This window comes from Mercenaria mercenaria, chromosome 9 (assembly GCF_021730395.1).
Source record: "Mercenaria mercenaria strain notata chromosome 9, MADL_Memer_1, whole genome shotgun sequence".
NCBI lineage: Eukaryota > Metazoa > Mollusca > Bivalvia > Venerida > Veneridae > Mercenaria > Mercenaria mercenaria.
Genome location: NC_069369.1, coordinates 2,938,739 through 2,966,386, shown reverse-complemented (window position 1 = coordinate 2,966,386; position 27,648 = coordinate 2,938,739). Strand labels below are relative to the sequence as shown.

The window sequence follows — 27,648 nt, the reverse complement described above, 5'->3', positions numbered from 1 at the left end:
GATATTTTAAAATGGTGCTATTGCTTATTTATCTGCAGTACTTATTATGATATAACGAACTTAAGTACATGTATTCGCTTAAGTATATTCTTATTTTTGTACTCTGTTTTCTGAAATAGTCATACACAGTTCTGATATAGATGAAATATTCAACAATAAGAGATGCATAAAGAGCACAAAAACAAGCATTTGAAATAACAGACTTAGCTAAGCAATTACTTAAGTTTTTTTGTGAAACTGGGGCCTGAGGACTCTTTTCCAGCTTTAAGCTGGTGGAAGAAAACCAAGGTGCCCCTACAGGTATTATTCCAGGTAAAGGCAGAAACATGGGTAGAACCACCAAGCCCCTGCAAGATAGGTATATGGCTCCCTTACTGAGAACTTAAACATAATAGTGGTGGAGATAGGCCTGTCATAGTAACTCCCTGGCTACAGAAGCTCCTTAAAACACCCCTTTGTGTATGGCAGTCAGCCTCAAACTTGGTACATAATTGATTGTTTCTATGTACAATCTTCCAATTGACCAATGTCAAAACTGCATTCTGAAACTGATTTTTACACTCAGTTTTACATTCTTAGTGCATATTTAGGGAGGGTGTGCTGAATAACTTCAGTAAATTTCAGTTTATTGATATACACATGGAATAGTCCTGCTAACAATATTTACTTGGAAAATATATATAAGATAAACAATTTCTTCTTCTTTCTAGTGAAAAATATAGAAAGAATGACAAACTTATGAGTGGCTCACTGACAAATGACAAACTGGTCTAGAAATCCAGCTTTTGACTGCCTGAAAATTGGTAAATATATATAACTTTTCAAAGAAAAGGGCAATTCTGGATGAATATTGCTATATGTAGGAATGGTAATTCTTGTTTAAGAAAGTAGATTTTCATATTTATTTGCAGTGCCTGAGTTTCTGTTCTAGAAATGAGAACCTAGGTATGCTTAATGAGGCCCCCAACCTGCATTTCCAACATACCAAGTCAAGCGAAGCAATAAGAACTGGCTTTCTCTGTTTACATAAAATCAATGATTGAATATCAAAGTCTAATATTACCTTTGTGTCCTTTCTTTCACTTTTCATTTCCATGATTTCTGCCTATGATTAGCTTTTCTTTTTTAAAAACGTATTTATATAGTATGTCTCTATGACTAAAGTTTTCATTCTGTATGAAAGATTGTTGCTAAGGCCTAAGTTAAATATATGTACTGATTGTTTCCTCTTCTACTACCTACTTACAAACAAGAGTGCCAGACTGTCACAAAATATGCCCGTCATCAAACTTGGCCTAATTCAAGGGCCATAATCCAAGAGTGCCTAAGGCGATTTGTGTGGTTATCTTACTTGGCTGAGATATTATGCCCACAAACATTGTCAGCAAGGTTGGTGAAGATTGGATGAAAACTGTTTGAATTAGAGAGCGGACATGCTTTGGACACTGCCCGCCAGCTGCCACGGGTGTTCACATAATACGCCCTGCTCTTTCAGAGATGGGTGTATAAAAAAAGAAAAGCTAATATAGATCTGGAAGAATCCTACGACAGTTTCAATACTTTAAAATCAAAACACAGATGTATTTATAATACAGAGCTGTATATAACTGTAAAGTGATGCTATTATTAATATGCAGGAGGCACAGACTGAATGTTTATCACATAAAATAATATTTTAAATGTATATTATTTGGAATGTAACAAAAAAAACTGTATAAAAAGAAATTCTGTACCACCTTCCCAGCCTATAATGGTATAGGTCGAAGAAGGGGAAATAACAATATATTCAACGTTGCCCACATGGAAAAAGTTTAACATCTGTCATATAGTAAAGATATCAATGAAAATGAAAGAAAGTTTCGTGTCATGTGCATTTTGAAATATATGCATAAATATCAGTAGCTAGTCTGGTTGAAATTAAAATTTTTCATGGAAGAACACTTCTGCATTGACATCATAGTCCATAGGTAGACTAGTTTTAGCAGCACGAGCCCCGAGGCTGGCAGCCCCTACACTGGCAGGCTGTTTCAAAGCTAACAAAGTCACCTCGTGGATTCTTCGATCTGTACGATCACGTTTCATTACTTCAACAAAACCTGAAAAATTGATGCAGAATAACGTATTAACCTTTTTATTTGAAGGAAAAAAGTGTCGAATTATTTCTGGATTTAAAACAAAGACAGTAATACTTATGTTAAAAGATCTTTAATAGAAAGTCAAAGGTATATCTGACAAATGATAAGAAACAAGAGCTGTCAGTAAGACAGCCAATGCCTGACAATTCCAATTGTTGTCCAAGAAGCAAGAATATTACCCTAAATGTTAAAATATCTATAGAACTCAAATCCAGTATTTTCATTAGTTTTGGAGATTTTCTAAGTCCAAATGGGGGCATAATTTTGCCAAAATACATGTCAGAGTTATGGCACTTGATGCTATCACCTAGTTTAATAACCCCAAAGATACAAGTGAAGTTTCAAATCAATATCTGTATTAGTTTTGGAGATAGTAACTTGCATGCAAAACTTAAACAGGGATTTTTTAAGTCCAAAATGGGGGCATAATTTGCCCAAAATACATATCAAAGTTATGGGATTTGACCCTGTGTGGTTGGTTACTGACCTAAAAAATGGAAAGTAAGTTTCAAAGCTATATATAACCCCAAAAATACATGTGAAGTTTCAATTAGATTTAATATCTGCATTAGTTTTGGAGATAGTAACATACATGTGAAACTTTAACCAGGATTTTCTAAGTCCAAAAGGGGACAAAATACTTGTTATACAAGTTATATGATGATAGCTACACATACCTGCAAGCAAAACTTTAATCAAGGTGTGATGCTGACGTCGACACTAAGATGAGTAGAACAGCTCGGACTGTTCTTCGAATAGTCAAGCTAAAAATCATTTTAAACTTTTTTCTCTTTGTTTGCTCTTGCACCCTCCTAAATGCTCTTAAACCAATTTAATCAAACTTTGAAGAAATCAATGCTATGATACTACAGACCATGTTCTGTATAATTCTAACAAGTATTTTCAGTGGAGATGTCTAAGTAAAACTGTGGACAACAGACTGCAGATGATGAATCATCTTCCCATACTAACAGCTTACTATGAAGTCTTTGTCCCAGTGAGATAAAGCTATTAAAGCATGACAAGCTTACTATGAAGTCTTTGTCCCAGTGAGCTAAAGCTATTAAAGCATGACAAGCTTACTATGAAGTCTTTGTCCCAGTGAGCTAAAGCTATTAAAGCATGACAAGCTTACTATGAAGTCTTTGTCCCAGTGAGCTAAAGCTATTAAAGCATGACAAGCTTACTATGAAGTCTTTGTCCCAGTGAGCTAAAGCTATTAAAGCATGACAAGCTTACTATGAAGTCTTTGTCCCAGTGAGCTAAAGCTATTAAAGCATGACAAGCTTACTATGAAGTCTTTGTCCCAGTGAGCTAAAGCTATTAAAGCATGACAAGCTTACTATGAAGTCTTTGTCCCAGTGAGATAAAGCTATTAAAGCATGACTTCATCTAAACTTTACCTGGTTTAAGGAACTTCCAACTTTTCCAGACAGATCCAACAGTCACTACATGTAATCCACCTTTGCCTGTCAATAAACTCTGAAAGATAAATGTTTTCTTAATTTGCAACTTATTACAACTTACAGTAACAAAATGTTATTAATCACGTGATTTGCTATCTGTCCAAGGACAGTTTTACTGGCCAATGGCAGAGGGCCAATACAGCTGCCTGAGGACAAATAACTTGGCTAATATAAAATCTCTTGATAAATGACAAATTTATCATTCAACTTTCGAATACTGGCAAGAACACCATAAGAAATCTTTGAGTTATTGTGTAGCAAGAAAACATGCTCAGAACAAATTGTTTTATAGTTATTTGTTGCTGTTGTTTATTGTTTTCTTGAATTATTTATTCTACCCTGGTTTTCAAAAGCATCATCATTTTAGGCAGTAAAACAGACAGAGCTTTGTATAAGTCTGTGTGATTAATTTTTACCGACATTGTGTTAACTTGATGTAATCTGTGATAATGGGACCCTACCATATTTATTTTCTCTAGTGAGGATATGATTTAAGTTGATCATTTGAGCTGTGATAGAAACTACTGTCATTTCTTTGTAGGTTAAAGGTAACAAGACACACAAGATATTACCACTGACCAAGCACATATTATACATGCCCATGCCTTGTTTTATTCCAATCCAAAAATGTTTGCAGTTTACATCTGACATTTGTTTTTTTTCACCACTTCATGTATAATTCAAATTATTCATCTTTTTCCCCAGCATATCATAGTTTACATTGATGTACACTGACACTGTATGTCCGAGTCACAGCTGGTTATTACAAAAAATCTGTTGGACAGTATTTTTGTCAAAAATGTGAAACTACTGTAAATGTATAATACACAGAAAGAAATGCCTTTAAATGGTGACTTTTAAAATCTAACTAAATACATTGTAACTTCTCCGTATTAGCCCATTAAAATGCTTGATCTCGTATTGGCCCTGATTTAACCATATTGGCTCAGTTTGATCCCGTATTGGCCCTGATTTTACCATATTGGCTCAGTTTGATCCCTTATTGGCCCTGATTTTCCCATAATGGCTCAGTTTGATCCCATATTGGCCCATATTTTCCCATATTGACTCAGTTTGATCCCGTATTGGCCCTGAGTTTCCCATATTGACTCAGTCTGATCCCGTATTGGCCCTGATTTTCCCATATTGACTCAGTCTGATCCCATATTGGCCCAGATTTTCTCATATTAACTCAGTTTGATCCCGTATGGCCCCAATTTTCCCATATTGACTCAGTTTGATCCCGTATTGGCTCCAATTTTCCCATATTGGCTCAGTTGAGTTTAGCATTAGCTTAATCTGTTTCATATGATTTGCATAATTAATCCAATACTATGTCCAATATTATATTGATGAATAATAATTATAATACTAAATGTTCAGAGTGTACTTAATTTGTTCAAGGGAGGTAACCAATTGTCTCAATGCGGCTTTTTGGTGTTGTTTGCCTCGTAGAGTAACTGTTCTTCTGAGGGGAATGTACAGGAAGAATATAAATTAAAACACAAAGGCAGGAGTCATTCAAGAGAGGTGCATTTGAGCAAATAGTTTTTATAGAATTCTTAAAAACTGCTGCTTCCCACATCAACATGCAGATTTGATTTTTTTTCTCAAAGCATAGAAACAGGTTTAATATCAATGATAATAAAGTCAGAGTTTTATATCTATTTATATATTCATTTTGGTCACACTGTAAAGAAATCTTGATCCCAATATGAAACAATTATGTTTTTGAAAAAAAAAATGTCCTGTTTAATAGAAAATGTGACCTGATTTTGATGTTGCAAGGGTTTAAACCCAAGACCCTTTTGGTGAGTGACATGCACCTTATTTACACTGTAATATAGTTTATAAAATAGAAATATTGTACCTGCTGTATGCTTGGTTCCACAGCAATAATATGTTTAGCAAGCACTTTGCCAGCTTCTGCAAACACATCTATACACAAGTCATCCCCATCTTCTGCACCTGTAATTTCAATTGAAAACTGTCCTCTTTTTTTTTCAATGAAAGACCGTATGTACAATCAAGGCTTCCATTTTCATATTTTCTTTACTAAGAAGGAGCTGATCAGCAAAATAACATCAATGGGCGTAGGTCAATGGGTATAGAACAATGAAACTATAAAATAAAAACTTCAGCATAAAAACTTGAATGAAAAGAACAAAAGACCAAGTCAGTAAGACCAACTTCTCCTATACTTAAATTGATTTCAATGTTATAGCTTTATTATATAAAGTGTAACAAGAGCTCGTAGGACATGAAATGCCTCCCTTGATGCATTCAGTAACTGCACAAGGAACAGAAATTATTTGGTCACTGTGCGCATAAGTTCTATTGTTCTGGGTCAATGTGACCTTGACCTTTGACCTATTGACCTCAAAATCAATAAGGGTCATCTGCTGGTCATGATTAACCTCCCTTAGGCTATCAATTTTCATAATCTTTGGCCCAAGCATTCTCAAGTTATCATCTGGAAACGATTTAACTGTACCAGGTCACTGTGACCTTGATCTTTTACCTACTAATCTCAAAATCAACAAGGGTCATCTGCTGCTCATGACTAACCTCCCGATCAACTTTCATGATCCTAGGCCCAAGCATTCTTATCATCCGGAAACCGTTGTTCCGTGTCACTGTAACCTTGATCTTTGACCTACTGATCCCAAAATCTATAGGGGTCATTTGATGGTCATGACTAAGCTCCCTATCAACTTTCTAACTGTTTAATTGTTTCCGGGTCACTGTGACCTTGACCTTTGACCTACTGATCTCAAAATCAATAAAGGCCATCTGCTGGTCATGACCAACCTCTCTATCAACTTTCATGATCCTAGGCCAAAGCGTTCTTGAGTTATCATCCAGAAACGGATTGGTCTAGATACAGACCGACAGACATCTGCAAAACAATATACCCCTCCTTCTTCGAAGTAAATACAAGGTAATTAACTGCCTTTAAATTTCCATAATGAAACAATCAAATATTTTACCTCAAACCAATTATTTCTTTTTGTATACGGAGTTTACATGATTTACCTTTAGCAATATGTTTACACATTCCCGCTATTTTTGACTTCTCAAAGTTGCTGTACAAGTATTGTAGCATGCCGCTATTTTGTTTGATCTGTAGATAAATACATTTTCATCTTAATCCCATATTAATCAGTATTTGTGAGCTTTGTAAATAAATGCATTTCTGTATCAATCAGTACATGTATTTGTGAGCTTTGTAAATAAATACATTCCAATATCAATCAGTATTTCTGTTAACTGTAAACAAATACATTCCCATATTAATCAGTATTTGTGAGCTTTGTAAACAAATACATTCCCATATGAAAACAAATACAATCCCATATCAATAAGTACTTGTGTGATTGGTCTGTAAATAAATACAACCCCATATCAATCAGCATTTGTGCGATTTGTAGCATTTTAAGTTATACTGACATTGTTCAGATCACACAACATCGGTCCAGTTTTAATGGAGGAGGAAGACCCCAGGTAACTGAGGAGGAAGACCCCAGGTAATGGTGGAGGAAGATGCCAGGTAATGGTTGAGGAAAACCCCAGGTAATGGTGGAGGAAGACCCCAGGCAATGGAGGAGGAAGACCCCAGGTAATGGTGGAGGAAGATCCCAGGCAATGGTGGAGGAAGATCCCAGGCAATGGTGGAGGAAGACCCCAGGTAATGGTGGAGGAAGATCCCAGGCAATGGTGGACAAAGATCCCAGGAAATGGTGGAGGAAGATCCCAGGTAATGGTGGATGAAGATCCCAGGCAATGGTGGAGGAAGATCCCAGGCAATGGTGGAGGAAGACCCCGGGTAATGGTGGATGAAGATCCCAGGCAATGGTTGAAGAAGATCCCAGGCAATGGTGGAGGAAGATCCCAGGTAATGGTGGAGGAAGAACCCAGGCAATGGTGGAGGAAGATCCCAGGTAATGGTGGAGGAAGACCCCAGGCAATGGTGGAGGAAGATCCCAGGTAATGGTGGAGGAAGAACCCAGGCTATGGTGGAGGAAGATCCCAGGTAATGGTGGAGGAAGACCCCAGGCAATGGTGGAGGAAGATCCCAGGTAATGGTGGAGGAAGAACCCAGGCAATGGTGGAGGAAGATCCCAGGCAATGGTGGAGGAAGACTCCAGGCAATGGTGGAGGAAGACCCCAGGCAATGGTGGAGGAAGATCCCAGGTAATGGTGGGGAAGATCCCAGGCAATAGTGGAGGAAGATCCCAGGCAACGGTGGCAATGGTGGAGGAAGATCCCAGGTAATGGTGGGGAAGATCCCAGGTAATGGTGGAGGAAGATCCCAGGCAATAGTGGAGGAAGATCCCAGGCAATGGTGGCAATGGTGGAGGAAGATCCCAGGTAATGGTGGAGGAAGATCCCAGGCAATGCTGAAGATCCTAGGTAATGGTGGAGGAAGATCCCAGGCAATAGTGGAGGAAGATCCCAGGTAATGGTGGAGGAAGACCCCACACCAGGTAATCGAGGAGGAAGACCCCAGGTAACAGAACAGGAAGACCCCAGGTAACTTTTCAAGCATTTTTTTTCAGGCATGGGCAGGTAGAATCATCAACCATCTGCAACACAAATGACCTCCTCACATGAAGCAGGGCAGAAGTAACAACCATAACCACATGGCCACAGAAGCACCACTATTACAATAAGCACCAAGTACAAATACAATGTATATTAAAGTATCAACAATGGCTTTTTCTAGGTACATTCACTGTTTTTCCCACTAGGACCATCAAGTGGATCAATAGCATACTTGTATCAAACTTAATCATAGAATTTTCAATATTGCCAAAAGCAGGAACCTATTCCAATTATTTTATTGTATAATACACTTTCAAACCAAACCAAAATAAACGTTGTTTAGACTAACCATACCTGAAAATATTCATGCATAATTTTCCTAACACACTCCACATTATGGTTGGATATATTCAAACTATCATCATGGTCAAACAGACGCTTGAGTGCCAGCTGTGTGATCCAGTATGCAGATCCCTCATCCCCTATCAGATGGCCCCATCCACCACACCGTCGCATTGTGTTGTCCGGATTGATCAGCTGACAGTTGGACCCTGTACCAGCAATCAGCACTATACCACCTGGGGAAAAATGTATAATGATATACTGTGTGTAACAACGGCTGTGTGTAACAACAAATATGCCCCACCCTGCCCTCATGATGACATTTGTATGCTATGACCCTGACCTTTGACCTATACATTTTGCTGTTATCTTGAGCTTTTACTAAATGACCTAAACAACAACAGGAGTCATCTACTGACTATAGACAATCATCCTATAAATTGAGCAAAAACCGTTCTCATTCCAGAGGTCACATTACCCTTTACCTTTGACCTGTATGTTATATGCTGTGATCATGAGCTTTGACAAAATCACCTCCAAAACCACAGGAGCTTTTTAATCAATCTATGAAGATTAAAAGCCAAAGCCTTCTTTGATTATTTAGCGGAAACTGTTTTCAGTTTAGATATCACTGTGTCCTTGACCTCTGATTAAGCAAAGCCCAAAACACTTTATGTCATCTAATGACAACAAGCAACCATTCAATGATGTTTGACAACTACAGACCATGAATTCTGTAGTTACTGAGGGCGAACTGTTTTCAGTCTCAAGTTCCCCATGACCTTGAACTTTGATATATTTCAACCATTTCTCTTTCTCTTTAGTTATTGAGTGGAAACAATTTTCAGTCTTAAGGTCACACTAAAATTAACCTTAACATTAACTACCAAGCGCCAAAACAATAAGTGACCGGGTATTGCAGTAGCAATACAGAACTCTATTTCCAGTCGAAAACTTTATTAGTGTTCGTCCCTCGTGGTTGTTGGCAACAGCACTAGGACTACAAATGCTTCACCTTGACCTACAAGCATAGATCATGTATGTGATATATTGACATCATGGAGAACATTTGTGTGCAGTGCTAAAATAATCCATCTATGCTCATAAAAGTAATGGAGTGAAAACAATTTTACTTGATCAGCAATAGTGACCTTGACTTCTGATCGACAACCATAGGTCATGTGCATGACACATAGTCTAATCATGGGGATCATTTCTATGTAGTAATAATAAATCCTTCAATGCAATTACAAGTTATGGAGCAGAAACAAATTTTTACTTTACCTTAAACTGTGACCTTGACCTTTAACCCTAAAGCATAGATCATAAGTTGACACATTGTCTCATCATGTGGAATGTGTCTCATCATGTGGAACATTAATTTTTGTGTGAAGAACTAAAATAATCCATCAATGCATATAAAAGTTAAGGAATGGAAACAATTTTTACCTGACCTTCAATAGTGCACTAGCGTAAGTCATATACGTGTATAGTCTACATATTGCCCTCTATTCTCACACCAAGTTTTATGAACCTAGCTTGAATACTTTTTCAGTAATTGCAGGATCCAGATTTGCAGATAAAACGACGAATGGACAGACAGATGGAGAGCATTCCTAAAGTCCCCTCCAGTGGTCCATCAGTAGGGAACTAAAAAAAAATATAATTCTCTACCATCAGGTGTTGCAGTAAACAGAGCACCCATGGTATCACTGGCCACAAATACTTCCTCGTAGTCCTCCTTGTAGTAGTCTTTAATGTGTTTGATAAGCTTCTCCTGAGATTCTTTTTCATCTGCCCCACTCATTGACAGACCCTGAAAAACAAGTGTGGCTCTCATGATCTACTTCAATCATTGATAGATCTAAAACATAACAGTAACCTCTTGTTATCTGCCCTACCAACTGACGGGCCCTAAAATAAAACTGTGGCCACTCGTGATTTGCACTACCCACTGACAGGCCCCAAAATAAAATTGTGGCCTCTCATGATCACTTGTGTTAAGTTTCATTAAATTGTGTCCATGAGTTCAAGAGATTAGGTGCGCACAAGATTGCGTATGGAGACTCTATATATAGAGTACAGTAATAAACAAGATCTGTCAGTTGACAGCGTGCTCGACTATTCTCAGTGCTTGATAGTATAATATAAGCTATGAGTAAAACTTTAACATTACAATAAGCATATTCTGAGTCAAAAAGGGGCCATAATTCAGTCAAAATGCTTGATAGAGTTGCCTCCTCCTTTTTACAGACTGGGGTCATGATGGTAAACAAGTATGCAAAATATCAAAGCAATATCTCAATGGACTTTGAAAATACTTGGGGTGGTACGCAAACTTTAACATTACAATACCGGTAAGTATATTCTAAGTCGAAAAGGGGCCATAATTCAGTCAAAATGCTTGACAGAGTTGCCTCCTCCTTTTTACAGGCTGGGGTCATGATGGTAAACAAGTATGCAAAATATCAAAGCAATATCTCAATGGACTTTGAAAATATTTGGGGTGGTACGCAAACTTTAACATTTGTGTGACGCTCACGCTCACGCCGACGCCGGGCGAGTAGGATAGCTCCACTGTTCTTCAAATAGTTGAGCTAAAAACAAAGTCCTGTTACTCCGCAAATTTTTTTCTGAAAGAACCTAACATGCACCATGCACAACCACTGTTGTTACTGATCACTTGTGTGAAGTGTCATTAAATTGTGTCAAGGGGATGAGGAAAGATGGTGCGCACAAGATTGTGTCTACGGACAGACAGACCAACAGATGGACAGGCAGACAACATGAAACCAGTATACCTCTTAAAACTTTGTTGTTCGGGGGGGAGGGGGAGGGTACAAAAAGCAATACAAATGATGCCTCCAATTTTGTGGAAAATATGTAAAATGAAAATACCAGGATAAAGATGCAGCAAAGGTATATAATAGCAAGATCAATAAACAGCTGGTTCTCCTTTGAAAGCCATAATGGCAAGAAGGCACAACCAAACTGTATATAAATGTCTTATTTTTCTCAATCATGAAAGCATGGCCCCATTCCCAAGTCAGTGGTAAAAACCACTGAAATGTGACCTCTCATGATATGCCCTACCCATAAACCGGCCCTAAAATATGACGGCAACCTCTTCTGAACTACCCTACTGAAAGGCTTAAAATATAACTTTATTTAACACAGATATGGATTTCCTCACTGCTGGCAGCTTGTTAAACTATGTAACTAACCATTTTGATATGAATTAGATGTGTGTCCATAGGACACTGGTGTTCCACTTTACAGTTTCAAGATTCTAGGTGAAATACTTTTCAAGATATATGCAACTATAACATTTAAGCACTTTATAAGTATTTTCCACTATGTCAAGGACTATAACTTAAGTTTGGCTGGATGAAATCAAAAACAGAACACCAGGTGCACAACTTCACATGATATATAACAATTCTCTAATATCATATAACTCTAGGTCAAATTCTTTTTGGCATAAATTGGACATATACTTTTATGCATATTTTTTACTTAGTCAAGGTATTTTTAAGTGTACTTTTCACTAAGTTTTAAAGACCATAACTCTGGTCTGGCTGAGTGAAATCCCTAAAAGAACATCAGGTGCACAACTTCACATGCTATACAACAATCTTCTAATGTTTTATGACTTTTATCAAATATTTTTTTAAATACAAGCGATATATATTTGCATGCCCTTTATGCATATTTCTGATTAAATCAAGGGCCATAGCTCTGGCCTGACCAATAGAATTCCCAAACAAAACCCAAGGTGCACAACGTCACATATTGAATGATATTCCTATTATGTTTCAGGACCCTAGATCAAATATGTTTTGAGATTTATGCAACACAAACTTTTATTGCCTTTAATGCATATCTTTACTAAGTCAAGGAACATAACTCTGGTATGGCCGAGTGAAATCTCAAACAAAACTCCAGGTGCATCATTATTATACCTCTGTATATAACTGTACTCTGCTGTCAAGAGGAAGTATCATACAATTCTCTCAATCAAGATGAAATAATAGTGTCATACCACTGCCTTTAACTGTACTCCTCCATCAAGTTTAGCTGTCTCCTTGGCCGCTAATAACATTCTATGTATACGTCTACAACACTCATCTAGCCCAATCAACTAGAATAGAATATGAGGCTTTATGCTTTATATATACGCAACATGACATGTAAGAGAAAAATATTATGGTTTATAGTAAAGTTGAAATAAATTCATTTTAGCTTACTGTGAACATATCAAACTTGTATGATTATACCTAAGAGCTGCTTCCTGTGGAAAACTTGTCCAATAAATAGTAGACACTTGGAATAAATCATTTTTTACTAACGTCCTATTACAATAATTTCTCAAACACACATATATTTTGTCTATTTTCAAGAAACTATAAAAGATTTTTATCAACAAATAACTTCATAAAAAATGTTGAGTTCCTACACCTGCAAGCAGTGCAAGCAATAAAACACAACAATAGAGAATTTGTGATCCGACTTCAAACTTCAACATAAACTGTCATCACTTCTGCTAAACATTCAAATCTGTGTTAGTGTAAATTTTTCTGACTCACATGTACTGACAGATTAAAAAACAAGAGCTGTCTCCATAGGATGACACATGCCCCCGATGGCACTTTAAATGAATAGTTATGGCCGATGTTCGAGTTTAGGACCTTTGACCTACGGAGCTGGGTCTTGCGCGCGACACGTCGTCTTACTGTGTCACATATTTATGCGTAGTTATTTTAAAATCCATGCATGAATGACAAAGATATGGACCGGACACGCCCATCAATGCACTATCATGAAAAAAGACCTTTAACATCTAAGTGTGACCTTGACCTTTGAGCTACAGACCTGGGTCTTGCGCATGACACGTCGTCTTACTGTGGTACACATTCATGCCAAGTTATTTGAAAATCCATCCATCGATGACAAAGATATGGACCAGACACGCCCATCAATGCACTATCCCTTAATGTCTAAGTGTGACCTTGACCTTTGAGATACGGACCTGGGTCTTGCGCGAGACACGTCGTCTTACTGTGGTACACATTCATGCCAAGTAATTTGAAAATCCATCCATCGATGACAAAGATATGGACCGGACACGCCCATCAATGCACTATCCCTTAATGTCTAAGTGTGACCTTGACCTTTGAGGTACGGACCTGGGTCTTGCGCGCGACATGTCGTCTTACTGTGGTACACATTCATGCCAAGTTATTTGAAAATCCATCCATCGATGACAAAGATATGGACCGGACACGCCCATCAATGCAATAACCTTTAATGTCTAAGTGTGACCTTGACCTTTGAGCTACGGACCTGGGTCTTGCGCGCGACACGTCGTCTTACTGTGGTACACATTCATGCCAAGTTATTTGAAAATCCATCCATCGATGACAAAGATATGGACCGGACACGAAAAATGCGGACAGACCGACAGACAGACGGTTCAAAAACTATATGCCTCCCTTCGGGGGCATAAAAAGTGACATTATAAGTTGTTAGGCAGTATTCATTTTATGTATGCAAGTAATCAAATGTTTTATGTAAAAAGCCGACGTCGGAAAATACCCTGGTGCAACTGAAAGTCATAAGATTGTATGTGTAATACAGAAGAACTCCTCCATACACTATCGAAGAAGTTGCAACATGTTAAGAGGTATCAGAATGTTTCGCATTTCACATACACTAGTTTGTTAGCAGTATCGCAGGTTTTCTATGGGACATTCAGAAATTGTGCCCCGATGATGACCAAAAAGTTGAGATGACAGCAATACAGTTGTATGTGGCACATGGTCAGAGACCACCAATTCAAAAAAGTACAGGGAACTTACTGGGAATGAGGTAAGTGTATACCTGGGAATAAGGTAACGTCTGCGCGTTCTGATTGGTCGGTCATGTAAACAAACCCAGGAAGTGATTATTTTTTCAAAATTGATATTTTTTCACTGCATTTACAGTATCTTATTATACATTTTGACAAAATCTGCTACATTTTATGTGTATTGAAAAAAAGTTTTATCAAACGAATTTCTCCTGCCATGTCAATGATGTAAATAGGGGGTCATCTCATTCACACGAAAATTACTTAAATAACGTATCACTATTCATATGCTTTTCGTCCGATATTTTGGTAGAACTAAGATAGTTCTTGAAAAACTTGTAATTAGATATACATGTTTCGATGTATGGAATGCCGTACACGCCAAAATGTTACAATGTAAGTCTATGGGAAAACAATTGGTGGTCTCTGACCTATAATAGAGCTAAAACATGACTTTCATCGGAAGCCATCACAGGTAATGTAAATGGCCACAAATCTTTTGTAAATGATGTAGAAAGACGTTTTCGTGCAAAAATAACCGTGAAATTTGATTTTTTTTTAAATTGTGGCCTCTTTTTTTAACAGGTGTGCCCATTTTTATCTGAGCTTTTGGGCCAGAAAGGATCATTTTTATCTCTGTAATGTTAGAGAATGATCAAAACTATTAGACATTATTTCTATTTTTTTTACGGAATGAATCATATTTCAGCTTCTAAGTCAAATCAAATGCAGATAACTGAAATTTTCATGAAAAATTGCAATCTGACAATGACAGGGACTGAGTCTAGGCATAAAAATCGACAGGGGGTGACCACAGTAAACTGTCCATATCTTTCTTAAAACTGAACATTTCTTGATGAAACTTTGTAAGACATTTGGTATTGAATCATGTTTCACAATATCACTGTAAAATTGGAAAATGTGATACAAAACATTCATCTATAGGTCAGAGACCACCAATTCAAAAAAGTACAGGGAACTTACTGGGAATGAGGTAAGTGTATACCTGGGAATAAGGTAACGTCTGCGCGTTCTGATTGGTCAGTCATGTAAACAAACCCAGGAAGTGATTATTTTTTCAAAATTGATATTTTTTCACTGCATTTACAGTATCTTATTATACATTTTGACAAAATCTGCTACATTTTATGTGTATTGAAAAAAAGTTTTATCAAACGAATTTCTCCTGCCATGTCAATGATGTAAATAGGGGGTCATCTCATTCACACGAAAATTACTTAAATAACGTATCACTATTCATATGCTTTTCGTCCGATATTTTGGTAGAACTAAGATAGTTCTTGAAAAACTTGTAATTAGATATACATGTTTCGATGTATGGAATGCCGTACACGCCAAAATGTTACAATGTAAGTCTATGGGAAAACAATTGGTGGTCTCTGACCACATACAACACGTCCTAAACACCAACTGTGGACAACATGCCAGATGTATCTGAAACTGCAGGATGCTCTAACTGTACAACAACAATATACTTTAATTAATATAGGTGGGCCGATGGTCTAGTGGTAACACACTTGACTGTCAATCCAGAGGTCTGGGGTTCGAATCCCAGTCCAGGCACTGAAAAGTTTGAATCAAATCCATTTAGTAATAACTGAGATATAGTGAAATGCATCAAAATTAACCTTAAATTCTAATTAAAAGGGGGCATAATTCATGAAAAGTTGGTGTCAGAGTTATGCACCTGATGTGGGTGATAAGGTGATACATCTATTTTAAGTTTGAATCAAATCCATTTATTAGTAACTGAGATAATAGATTTCGGGACGGGACGCAACGGGACAAAACTGACTCCTATATAGCGCCCCCCTCAAACATGTTTGGTGGGAGTATAATGAGACAGCCCCTATATATGATGCTATCAATTGTAAATACAGAATGCATTCTAACCTTTTCCCAGCTTCTTTGTATTTCTATATTTTCTAAAATGGAATTAAACAGGACTGACTGGAATAAGCTAAATATATAGTGCTGCATACAATATACATCTGAATGTCTTTTCTTCCTGTATCAATCACAAATGAGCTACACCATGAGAAAACCAACATAGTGCAGTCTGGTCAGGATTCATGCTGTTTGCTTCCAAAGCCTATTGCAATTAGAGAAACCGTTAGCGAACAGCATGGATCCTGACCAGACTGCACGGATGCGCAGGCTGTTCTGGATCCATGCTGGTCACAAATGCACTACATGTATGTTGGTTTTCTTATGGCGCTGCTCAAATTATAATGAAAATTTACCCATTGATTTGTTCCCTCGCCTTCACTCCTTGCAACAACCTGACCATCAGATCTGTACAACACAAACTTGGAATGTGTGGCACCGCTATAAATAGAAACAGCAAATAACAATATAAATATGAAGATGAGATGTTGAATTTGTATTAAGATGATCATTTTCCTCACCTTCTGTTGTAAATTTTACACTCACATGAAACATTACATTGAAGGAGCTAACAGAATGAAGTCGTAATTTTTTTTTTTTGTAGATTCATTACAATCACACTGCCGGTCTAGCAAGATCAATCACACTGCTGGTCTGGCAACATTGTTTAAACAAAATAAGCCCAGTATCTAGAGATGTAACCATAGATTGAACTATCAGTGGATTGTGATGTTTTTAAGTAATTTACATAAAAACATCACAATCCACTGATAGTTCAATCTATGGTTACATCTCTAGATACTGGGCTTATTTTGTTTACAATGTTGCCAGACCAGCAGTGTGATTGATCTTGCTAGACCGGCAGTGTGATTGATCTTGCCAGACCGGCAGTGTGATTGATCTTGCCAGACCAGCAGTGTGACTGATCTTGCCAGACCAGCAGTGTTACTGATCTTGCCTGACCAGCAGTGTGACTGATTTCCTATAGTCCTTTTCTTTAACCTTATATTTCTATAATGAACTGAAACTGAGTATCAAGAAATATGAGAAACTAAAAATTTATGTTGTTTGGATGTGGGGGAAGAACACTAAGCAACAATATTAAAAAACTAAAAATAATCTTTTTTAATCTGTGGGGTTGGGAGTGGGGCTGGTAATGGGGGGTTGGGAGTGGGGCTGGTAATGGGGAGTTGGGAGTGGGGCTGGTGATGGGATATGAAGAGGCAATATCAAGAAACACGGGAAATTAAAAACAGAGCACAATTTCATCCAAAAGAAAGCTAGAGTGATGGGACCTATGCTGCCATTCAGCTGCTATTACCATGACGAAGAAGTGTGTCAAGTTTTATTCAGTTTTAATGTGTAGTTAGTGAGACACAATCTTGCTGACATTTGCAAACAGCATTTTGTTGAAAAAACTGCTAAGTACAAAATGTGGCATAATTTCAACAAAATGAAAGCAAGACTTACAGAACCAATGTCATTCAGTTGGTTCTAACATGGAGGAGGCATACATTTCATTTTGTTGTTATGAGTAATAAGTGAGACGTTGTTTTTTTTTTTGGGGGGGGGGGGGGTTTTATGGGTTTAATGTCACACCGACACTTTCTAGGTCATATGGCAACTTTCCAGCTTTGATGGTGAAGGAAAACCCTAGGTGTTTCTCCGTGAGTTATCTCATCACAGACAGGCACCTGGGTAGAACCACAAACCTTCCACAAGCCAGCTGGATGGCTTCTTCACATGAAGAATTCAACACCCCATGTGAGACTCAAACCCATATCGGTGAAGGTCAGTATAAGATACTCTAATGTTGCAATTTCCAAAAACTTTTATCTTTTGGGATATGAAAAGTGGCCCAGATTACTCACTATTCCATATGTTTTCCATATTTTGTCCTTTTCCAGACTAAGATTCCACACTTCAGTACCATATTCCAGATATGGTCTTCAAAGCAAAACTCTTCAAGTACCTCAGAAGGACAATTTTGACCTTTTTATATATCTTGAGCTTTAACCTACCATCCTGTTTCAGGCTATCTGCACTTTGTCTTACAGCCAACTTACCTATATGCAAAGTTTAAGTCAATACCTTGAATAGCTATTTTGTTGTCTATGTGTGACCTTTGACCTATCAACCTGCTTCATGCACATCGTCTCATCGCCATTACCTTAAATTGTTATCAAGCTATGCTCCAGACATGAAAAATGGAACAGACAGATGAAGAAAAAGATGTATACTATGTGCCATCACATTATGCATCCATTTTTCCAAATTGGGGTATAAAAAGCATAGATGATAAAAAGTGTATTTTTAAAACATGCTGATATTGTAACAAAACTTGTTCTATGAGCGTCCCCTTGGCTCAGTTTCTGTTAAAATGCTACAAGATACAGGCCAACAATTTATAGGGGTGGAGGAAGTGGGGTTCTAGCCCAATATTTCTATGGTTGTTGCTAGTAAAAATAATTCGACGGTCAGATTGCTTTATATTTGTGACGGGCAATCCAACCATCAAATTCTCGAAGGACCAAAATAATGGAGGATAAATCACATTACACAGTAATACATGAAGTTATTGGTTTTATCACTTGTGCATATTGCTGTTTAGATGTGGTAAACATTAGTAGTGTACCGTGCATACATAGGTTTAAATCAACAGAAAATTAATAATTTTGGAAATTATTTGATAATTTTTACATAAATCAATGAGGAATTAGATGAGAAAAAGAAATAAATTGTACAAAAAACAGAAAAACAGTTCAAATTCAAAGGTCAAACATCAGTACAAAAATTTCAGAAACCAGGTCAAAATGGAGATAAAGCAGGCCCACACAAAGTACCTAGAATATGTCCTAGAAGCACACTCAGGTGATCCAAATAACCCCAAACCAGGTCAAAACTTCTCCCGTAAAAAGCTCTTCTCAACTATCAAAAATGCTAAACAGGACACTCAAGGCATTGCCCCACTATCGGAAAATGATAACCTTATAACAGATAGCAGGGGCCAGGCAAATGTTCTCAACCGCCAATTCCAGTCCGTCTTCACTCCAATGAATCCCTTAAAACTAGGTCAGCTATGCTTAATGAAAACTAAATACCTGTTTAGCAATGCCCCAAAGCCTCAATACCCCAAAATGTCTGAAATTTCCATCAGTGTAAATGGTGTCCAAAAGCTTTTGTCCACATTACAGAGTGACAAAGCTTGCGGTCCCGATAACTTAAAACCGGTAGTCCTGAAAAACCTAAGTGTACAAATAGCCCCCCTGGTTACCAAACTTTTCCAAAAATCTCTAGAAACAGGCACTATCCCTTCCGACTGGTCCAAGGCAAATGTCACTCCTCTCTTTAAGAAGGGTGACAAAAGCAACCCTGCTAACTATAGACCCATTTCCCTGACATGTGTTCTTTGCAAAGTTATGGAGCACATTGTCGCATCAAACATCACTAAACATTTCCAGGTCAACAACATACTTTATCACCTTCAACATGGCTTCAGGTCAAAACGGTCATGCGAAACTCAACTGTTAGGACTTGTCGAGGACCTATCCAGGAATTTAATTCAAGGTCACCAAACAGACTTAATACTCCTCGACTTCTCAAAGGCGTTTGATAAGGTTAATCACCTAAAGTTACTATATAAGCTGCACCAACATGGCATCCAGGACTGTACACTACAGTGGGTCAAATCATTTCTCATCGGTCGCCGTCAGTCCGTCTTAGTCAATGGTGATAAGTCGGATGAGGTCCCGGTCACATCTGGTGTCCCACAGGGCTCTGTCCTCGGCCCTCTTCTCTTTCTGCTATACATAAACGACCTGCCTGAAAATATTGTTTCACAGGTCCGGTTATTTGCTGATGATACTGCTGTTTATATCACAGTCAACAATGTTACACAACAACATACTCTGCAAGAGGACTTAACCAGGTTACAAAAATGGGAACACACATGGGACATGGAATTCAATCCATCCAAATTTACAGTGATTAATATTTCCAAGTCTAAACACCCTTACAAATCCACTTACACACTACATGGGCAGACACTAGAAACCGTGAGTGATGCAAAATACCTTGGTGTTAGCATCACTTCAGATCTAAACTGGAACAAACACATAAACCAGGTCACTTCAACAGCTGGTCAAACACTTAACTTCATTAAGCGCAATATTCCCTCCAAACAGCAAAATATTAGGGAATTTGCCTACAAAACCCTTGTTAGACCACAACTAGAGTACTGCAGCTCAGTGTGGAGTCCACATACACAGCTCAACATACATAAAATCGAGATGGTCCAACGCAGAGCCGCTCGATGGGTCACCAGTGACTATTCAAATTACAGCAGTGTCACACACATGTTAAAGCAATTGGGGTGGCGTTCCCTTGCAAACAGAAGAAATGATGCCAGGCTACTGATGTTTTACAAGATTGTCCATGGACTGGTTGCAGTGCCAATGCCATCTTATATTTTACCTCCTACCCGGCTCACTAGACACATGCATTCCCAATCTTTCCAGCAAATTCAAACACCCTGTAATTATTACAAGTTCTCTTTCTACCCGGCTACCATCATTCTCTGGAATTCTTTGCCGGCTGACATTGCTCAAGCATCTACCCTGGACCAGTTTAGGCAAGGGGTAACCAAACTGGGCCAGGACTTCTGAGTGACCAGGCTGTTTTTAATCCTTTTACTGTACATTTCGCCTTTTTATTAGCACTATCAGCTTTTTCTCAAATTCTCACAAATACTTTATGTATTACTTTAATTCTCCTGTACATTCCTGCTTTTAAACTCTTATGCACTGACGCGCACCTGCATAAAATACTCGCAAGGGTGTCATGCAGTATTTATAGATAGATAGAATTAAATCCCGTTTGATACAAGTATGTAACTTTTATTTTATCTCATATTCGTAACAAAATCTGCATTTAAACCCAATTTGGCAGCGATGACAATTTCAAAGGAAATTTGCTCCACTATTTTGGTCTTTCAAGCGATAGACGCGAGTGGAAATATTGCCTATTGAAAAATAACTCAATATTTCTTTGGATCCAGCCATATTGTCATATTGTTGGACTATGGTTGTTGCTAATTACTTGTGTAGCCATTAATCACAGCATCAGAATACAAAATTCTGAATGCAAATTTAGATGGTATTTTTGGTGTTTGTGCTCACGCCCGGACAGAAACAACTGATTCAGCTTCACACCAGTTTGGTGCACTTTATCAACAAGAGGGACCCACCCTAAAATGCTCGCGAAAATATATTACACTTCTGAATATTGCAGTCTATCAACTTAACAATTGAGTGACATAAAATGTAACGAGTACTGATTGATTCTCATTATAACTGTGCATACTATGTAGTATAAAGTATAGTTGCAATACCCTTCTAATCCTCCAAAATATTGAAAGTTTGACATTTTAAATGGGGCAACGTCACTGGAAGATAACAGAGGTTATCCGCGTCGATTGTTTACTTCCGGGTTCCAAACAAAACGTTGTTTACAAAGTTTTCTTGTCGATTTCTAGTGCCTTTGATGACTGACAGGTAAGTTAGCAATGTTGATATCATTTAAAATGTCTCTAAATAATTTCTAATTCATTACAACATTTCGAAATGTTCTTTTTCTGGTGCTGGTCGTTACAATTACAAGTGTCCTAATACACAGATAATACATCTGTCTATATGTACTGCCAGGTACGTACATCTACATCTTTCACCCAACCGTTGATTTCCGACTATCACTGGGCGCCGCTGTCAGAGAAACAGTTGTTAAAGAAATGATATGTTACAATGTTAAAAGAATAAAAGCTAAAAAAGATAGTATGCTACAGTTAAAATAGGACAGAGGCAATAGAATTACATATTGACCACCGCCAGCCGCTCTCTAAAGATACTGAGACTGGGGCTAGATTTAACATAAGTTGGTAGGGAGTTCCAGAGTCGGATGGTCCTTGGGAAGTAGGAGTTAGAAAAGTACTGAGTGTGAGACATGGGGATTAAGTAATTTAGGTTTCTAGTTGGAATAAGATGAGATTGGTCGACTGCAACTGTCTGGGTCCTTATTTTGTAAAATATTACTAATGAATTGTGTAACCTTCTATATTGGAGTGTATTCCATTCTAAAGTTTTCAACATTTGTGTAGCACTACTGGTGTAACTGTAGGCGTACATGGCGTACCTAGCAGCTGACCTTTGGACATTTTCGACTTTGCTAGTGAGGGTTTTTTGCCAAGGATGCCAGACGCTTGAACAGTACTCCAGTTGAGGGCGTACATAGGTGTTATAGGCAGCAATTTTGACCTTTTTATTGTCAGTTTTGACATTTCGTTGTATGAAGCGAAGAGTGGAAGTTGCTTTGGAAGTGATATTGTCAATTGTTTGGACCAGTTTAGATCTTTGGAAATGGTTATGCCTAGGTATTTAGCTGCCTCACAAGTTTTTAACTCTATATTGTGAAGTTTGTAGGGGTAGACCACAGTAGTTTTGCATGGTGCATGTTAGGTTCTTTCAGAAAAAAATTCTGCCGCGTTATGGAACTTTGCTTTTTGTTACTATACTATATACATAGACTCTGCATATGCAATTTTGTGCTGGCTTAATCTCCTGAACCTTAGTGCACACAATTTAATGAAACTTCACTCAAGTGATCAGTAGTAACCCTAGTTGTGCACGTTGCATGTTAAGTTCTTTCAGTTACGGGACTTTGTTTTTTGTTAATATACTATATACATACAGTCTGCATATGCAATCTTGTGCATGCCTATTCTGGTGAACCCTTGCACACAATTTAATGAAACTTCACAGAAGTGATCAGTACCAACCCTAGTTGTTCATAGTATAAAAGAAGTTCAACATAGAATCCAGTTTTTTTTTCAAATAGGCAATGTATTCTTTCATTTTAATATAACAGTGTGCATGATTTAAATGTATTATGCATAATTATGTACTTTAAATTCTGACAAATTATAACAAATGATATTATGCAACAGGGACATTTTCTTCTGTTCTAATATTGCTTACAATTAAGTTGTTTAAGTTTCATGTATAATAATGTAACTCTACTGTAGATAAAAAAAGTGTGTTGTCTTGCTTATGAATTACTTTATGTGTGTATTCAAAGCTAGATGTACATTCTGAATGACAAAAAGATAGTATATGATCATATTTTAATAAGACTATTTTGTTTTATAGTAAAGTACGAGGTATATTAGACTTCAACATACATAGACGCAAAAATGAGGAGAAATATGTCTGGTGAAACAAAAGTCAAGTACAAGAAAATGAACAGAAACAAGGATGATTTCTTAGATATACAGGTATGTGTATTTGTAGGAATATATTTTTAGTGTTTTCCACCATTCCTAGGTATGGCCTCTGGGAGGAGACAGTTTCCAAAGGCATGGTCTCTAACTGTATTTACTGCAGTTCCATTTGTTAAACTATTGCAGTCTTTGTAAAATTGTCTTCTCTTAGTTTCTATGGAAATAATATTTCAGTCACCATTGAAAACATTAGAGAGGACATTAATAAACTTTTGACACAGGTTAGACTTTTATGCTTCATTAGTTAGGGTGTACTTGGCATGGTCACTGATTTTCAAAATTCTAATTATCAGTGTTCAGGTTTTTTACTGGCAAAACAAGAAGTAAATTAATGCCTTCCTTTATGATTATCAAGTCATATTGAAGAGACAAAAAAGTAAGGCAAAAAATGAGACAATGCTTGTGAGAAGACTGCTTGCATATATACGAAGGTAACTAATAAGTCTATGTATGTTATATAAAAGTAACTAACATGTCTGTATGTATGTGAAGGTAACTAACAAGTCTGTATGTATGTGAAGGTAACTAACATGTCTGTATGTATGTGAAGGTAACTAACATGTCTGTATGTATGTGAAGGTAACTGACATGTCTGTATGTATGTGAAGGTAACTAACAAATCTGTTTGTATGTGAAGGTAACTAACATGTCTGTATGTATGTGAAGGTAACTGACAAGTCTGTATGTATGTGAAGGTAACTGACATGTCTGTATGTATGTGAAGGTAACTGACAAGTCTGTATGTATGTGAAGGTAACTGACATGTCTGTATGTATGTGAAGGTAACTGACAAATCTGTTTGTATGTGAAGGTAACTAACATGTCTGTATGTGAAGGTAACTGACAAATCTGTTTGTATGTGAAGGTAACTAACATGTCTGTATGTATGTGAAGGTAACTGACAAATCTGTTTGTATGTGAAGGTAACTGACATGTCTGTATGTATGTGAAGGTAACTGACAAGTCTGTATGTATGTGAAGGTAACTAACAAGTCTGTTTGTATGTGAAGGTAACTAACAAGTCTGTATGTATGTGAAGGTAACTAACATGTCTGTATGTATGTGAAGGTAACTGACATGTCTGTATGCATGTAAAGGTAACTAACAAATCTGTTTGTATGTGAAGGTAACTAACATGTCTGTATGTATGTGAAGGTAACTGACAAATCTGTTTGTATGTGAAGGTAACTGACATGTCTGTATGTATGTGAAGGTAACTGACAAATCTGTTTGTATGTGAAGGTAACTAACATGTCTGTATGTTAAGCTAACTGGCAAATCTGTTTGTATGTGAAGGTAACTAACATGTCTGTATGTATGTGAAGGTAACTGACAAGTCTGTTTGTATGTGAAGGTAACTGACAAGTCTGTATGTATGTGAAGGTAACTGACAAGTCTGTATGTATGTGAAGGTAACTAACAAGTCTGTATGTATGTGAAGGTAACTGACAAGTCTGTATGTATGTGAAGGTAACTGACAAATCTGTTCGTATGTGAAAGTAACTGACATGTATGTGAAGGTAACTGACATGTCTGTATGTATGTGAAGGTAACTGACAAGTCTGTTTGTATGTGAAGGTAACTAACAAGTCTGTATGTATGTGAAGGTAACTAACAAGTCTGTATGTATGTGAAGGCAACTGACAAGTCTGTATGTATGTGAAGGTAACTGACAAGTCTGTATTTCAGTTTCAGAAACCTCCTCCTAAGTTTCCAACAAAAGCAATTGCCCTTGCTACAACATTATTTGTGGTTGGAAGTGTTCTTCTAGTGGTAGGATCTCTGCTCATGACTGGATACATTGATGCAAAGGTAAAACAGTTTATTTCTGTATTTGTTAACCTTAAGTTTAAGTCAGTCAGTTACTTAAATGTCTGCTGGAGAAATACATCAAGGGGAATAATCCTACATGGTATTGTTAATTAATAAAGTACCTCGTTAGAGCCACAGATCTTTTGAAAGCAAACTAGATTGATTTCGACAGGTATGAAGGTAAAATAATTCATAATCATCATAACTACAGGGCCAAGTAGTTTGTCCAACTGCAAATCTCGATTACTCAAAAAGTATTCAAGCTTAATATTGGTCTTTGAATAGAGGGCAATATGTAGATTATGCATGTACATGACTTATGCCTGTAGGTCATAACTGAAGGTCAAGAAAAATGTGTTTCCCATCCATACCTTTTATATGCATTGATGGATTATCTGAGTGCTACCATGATGAGACAATGTGTCAACACATGATCTTTGCTTTTCAGTTAAAGGTCAAGGTCACTATTTAAGGTCAAGTAAAATTTTGTTTCCACTCCATGACTTTTAAGTGCATTGAAGGATTTTTTTTATTACTACATGTACACAGAAATGTTCCCCATGATTAAACTATGTGTCACGTGCATGACCCACGGTTGTCAGTCAAAGGTCAAGGTCACTATTAAGGGTAAAACGAAAAAATTTCTGTTCCATAACTTTTATGTGCATGAATTATCTTAGTACTGCAAACAAATGTTCCCCATGACGAGACAATGTTTCACGTACATGATCTATGCTTGTAGGTCAAGGTCACTATTGAAATTTAAGTAAAAACAGTTTTTGTTTCTTAGCTCCGAAATGGTTTGAAGCATTTTTAGTCATAATACTGTTGCCATCAACGAACACTAGATCTTATAAAGTTTTCCACAGTTAGGGGACTTCTGTATTTCCACTGACTTTTTAACATAGAAATTTTGTGATAGTTTTGCATGTAAGCATGTTTCTCAGGAATTACCTGACCAAATGTTTTCATATTCTCTTGAAGTCTTTGGCATCATAGGATGACCTCATTGGTAAGTTTCATAACTCTGGCTTAGGTTTTAACAAAGTTATGCCCCTTTTTCAACTTAGAAAATTTTGCTTAAACTTTTGTATGTAAGGTAGTATGAAGTGGAAAGGCTTAGTCGAGCTTACTGTCATAAGATTTTTTTTCATTTATAATTGTTTGTATGTTTTAAAACATTACCTTTATTGATTATTTATTTATATTACAGTATGGAGACAGAACATGGCCTGTGTTAATTCTGGGATCTATTATGTTTATTCCGGGATTCTACCATGTAAGGATAGCATACTATGCATACAAAGGTTATGCTGGATTCTCGTATGAAGACATTCCAGAATTTGAGTGATAAGGCATTTATTGGACTACTTTTCTCAACTTATTTATTTATTTATGGTATTAGTGTATATTTGCAAAATGGATTATGGCTAAAGTTAGTGTTATAGGTCCTTGGTTATAGAACTGAATTTTGTAAACCAGTCTCGGTATCCCAGCATCTCATTGGCTGTTTTTTAATCACAATCTTTGAACTGACCAATGACAAGCCTGCAGCCTTAGACTGGTTCCAAAAATCAGTTTAATAATTTTTGACCTTGGAAATATGATCTCTTTACCTCATACATGTATTTGGTGGCACTGTCAATGTACTGTAGTCATTTTAGAAGTTTACAGAATGTTGAAAAGGTAGCAAAATATTTGGTACTATTAAACTTGTCTGTCAATATATGTTAGGGATATTTGTACGTTTTGGAGACAAAACATAATAATTATAATGATACAGGCAAGCATGAATGATATGGGATATTGTTAACCTGAGAAAAGTACTAACGCTCAAGGTGTTAGTCAAGGGTGTTACCACTTTTTTAAAGCTGACAGTAAAATAAAAAACAATGATCACTCAGTCGCAAGTAGATGAGCAAAATGTTTTAGTTATCCAGATTCAGAGATGTCCAGTTAGCAGAGAAAAAAATACATAGAGGCCAACTTAGATTGGATATTTAAGTTCATGTGTCATTAACAGATTGCCATCAGAAGGAACTGTGATGTGTGATAAAACACACTTGTGAAATTTACAAGTTAAGTGTTGTTAATGGTGTCTCATGTCTCTTGTCTTGGTTTTCTTTTGATGAAAGATATTTCAATCTTAATATAACTATGAAACAAACTGATATTCTCAAATTCAGGTGTTCCTTACTTGGTCTAAATAAATCAAGGTTGTGAAGAAAATATGTTAGTTTTTCTTCCTTTTGAAACATTGAA

General features: G+C 37.0%; 2 protein-coding genes across 2 annotated transcripts; one reads left to right on the top strand and one right to left on the bottom strand.

The window, feature by feature from the left end:
* Positions 1–613: 613 nt before the first annotated feature.
* Positions 614–21,731, bottom strand: LOC123546369 (N-acetyl-D-glucosamine kinase-like). The gene is made up of 9 exons (XM_045332573.2): positions 21,634–21,731; positions 16,601–16,685; positions 12,531–12,629; positions 10,163–10,304; positions 8,501–8,724; positions 6,638–6,725; positions 5,472–5,569; positions 3,539–3,617; positions 614–2,096 (listed from the first exon to the last, which is right to left on the bottom strand). The coding sequence occupies exons 1-9, from the start codon at positions 21,666–21,668 to the stop codon at positions 1,918–1,920; spliced, it is 1,029 nt and encodes a 342-aa protein (XP_045188508.2). The 5' UTR covers positions 21,669–21,731; the 3' UTR covers positions 614–1,917.
* On the top strand, positions 21,713–27,648 carry LOC123546370 (transmembrane protein 230-like). Its single transcript, XM_045332574.2, has 4 exons — positions 21,713–21,796; positions 23,444–23,568; positions 25,264–25,386; positions 26,600–27,648. Exons 2-4 carry the CDS (start codon positions 23,488–23,490, stop codon positions 26,735–26,737), a joined length of 342 nt encoding a protein of 113 aa, XP_045188509.2. The 5' UTR covers positions 21,713–21,796; positions 23,444–23,487; the 3' UTR covers positions 26,738–27,648.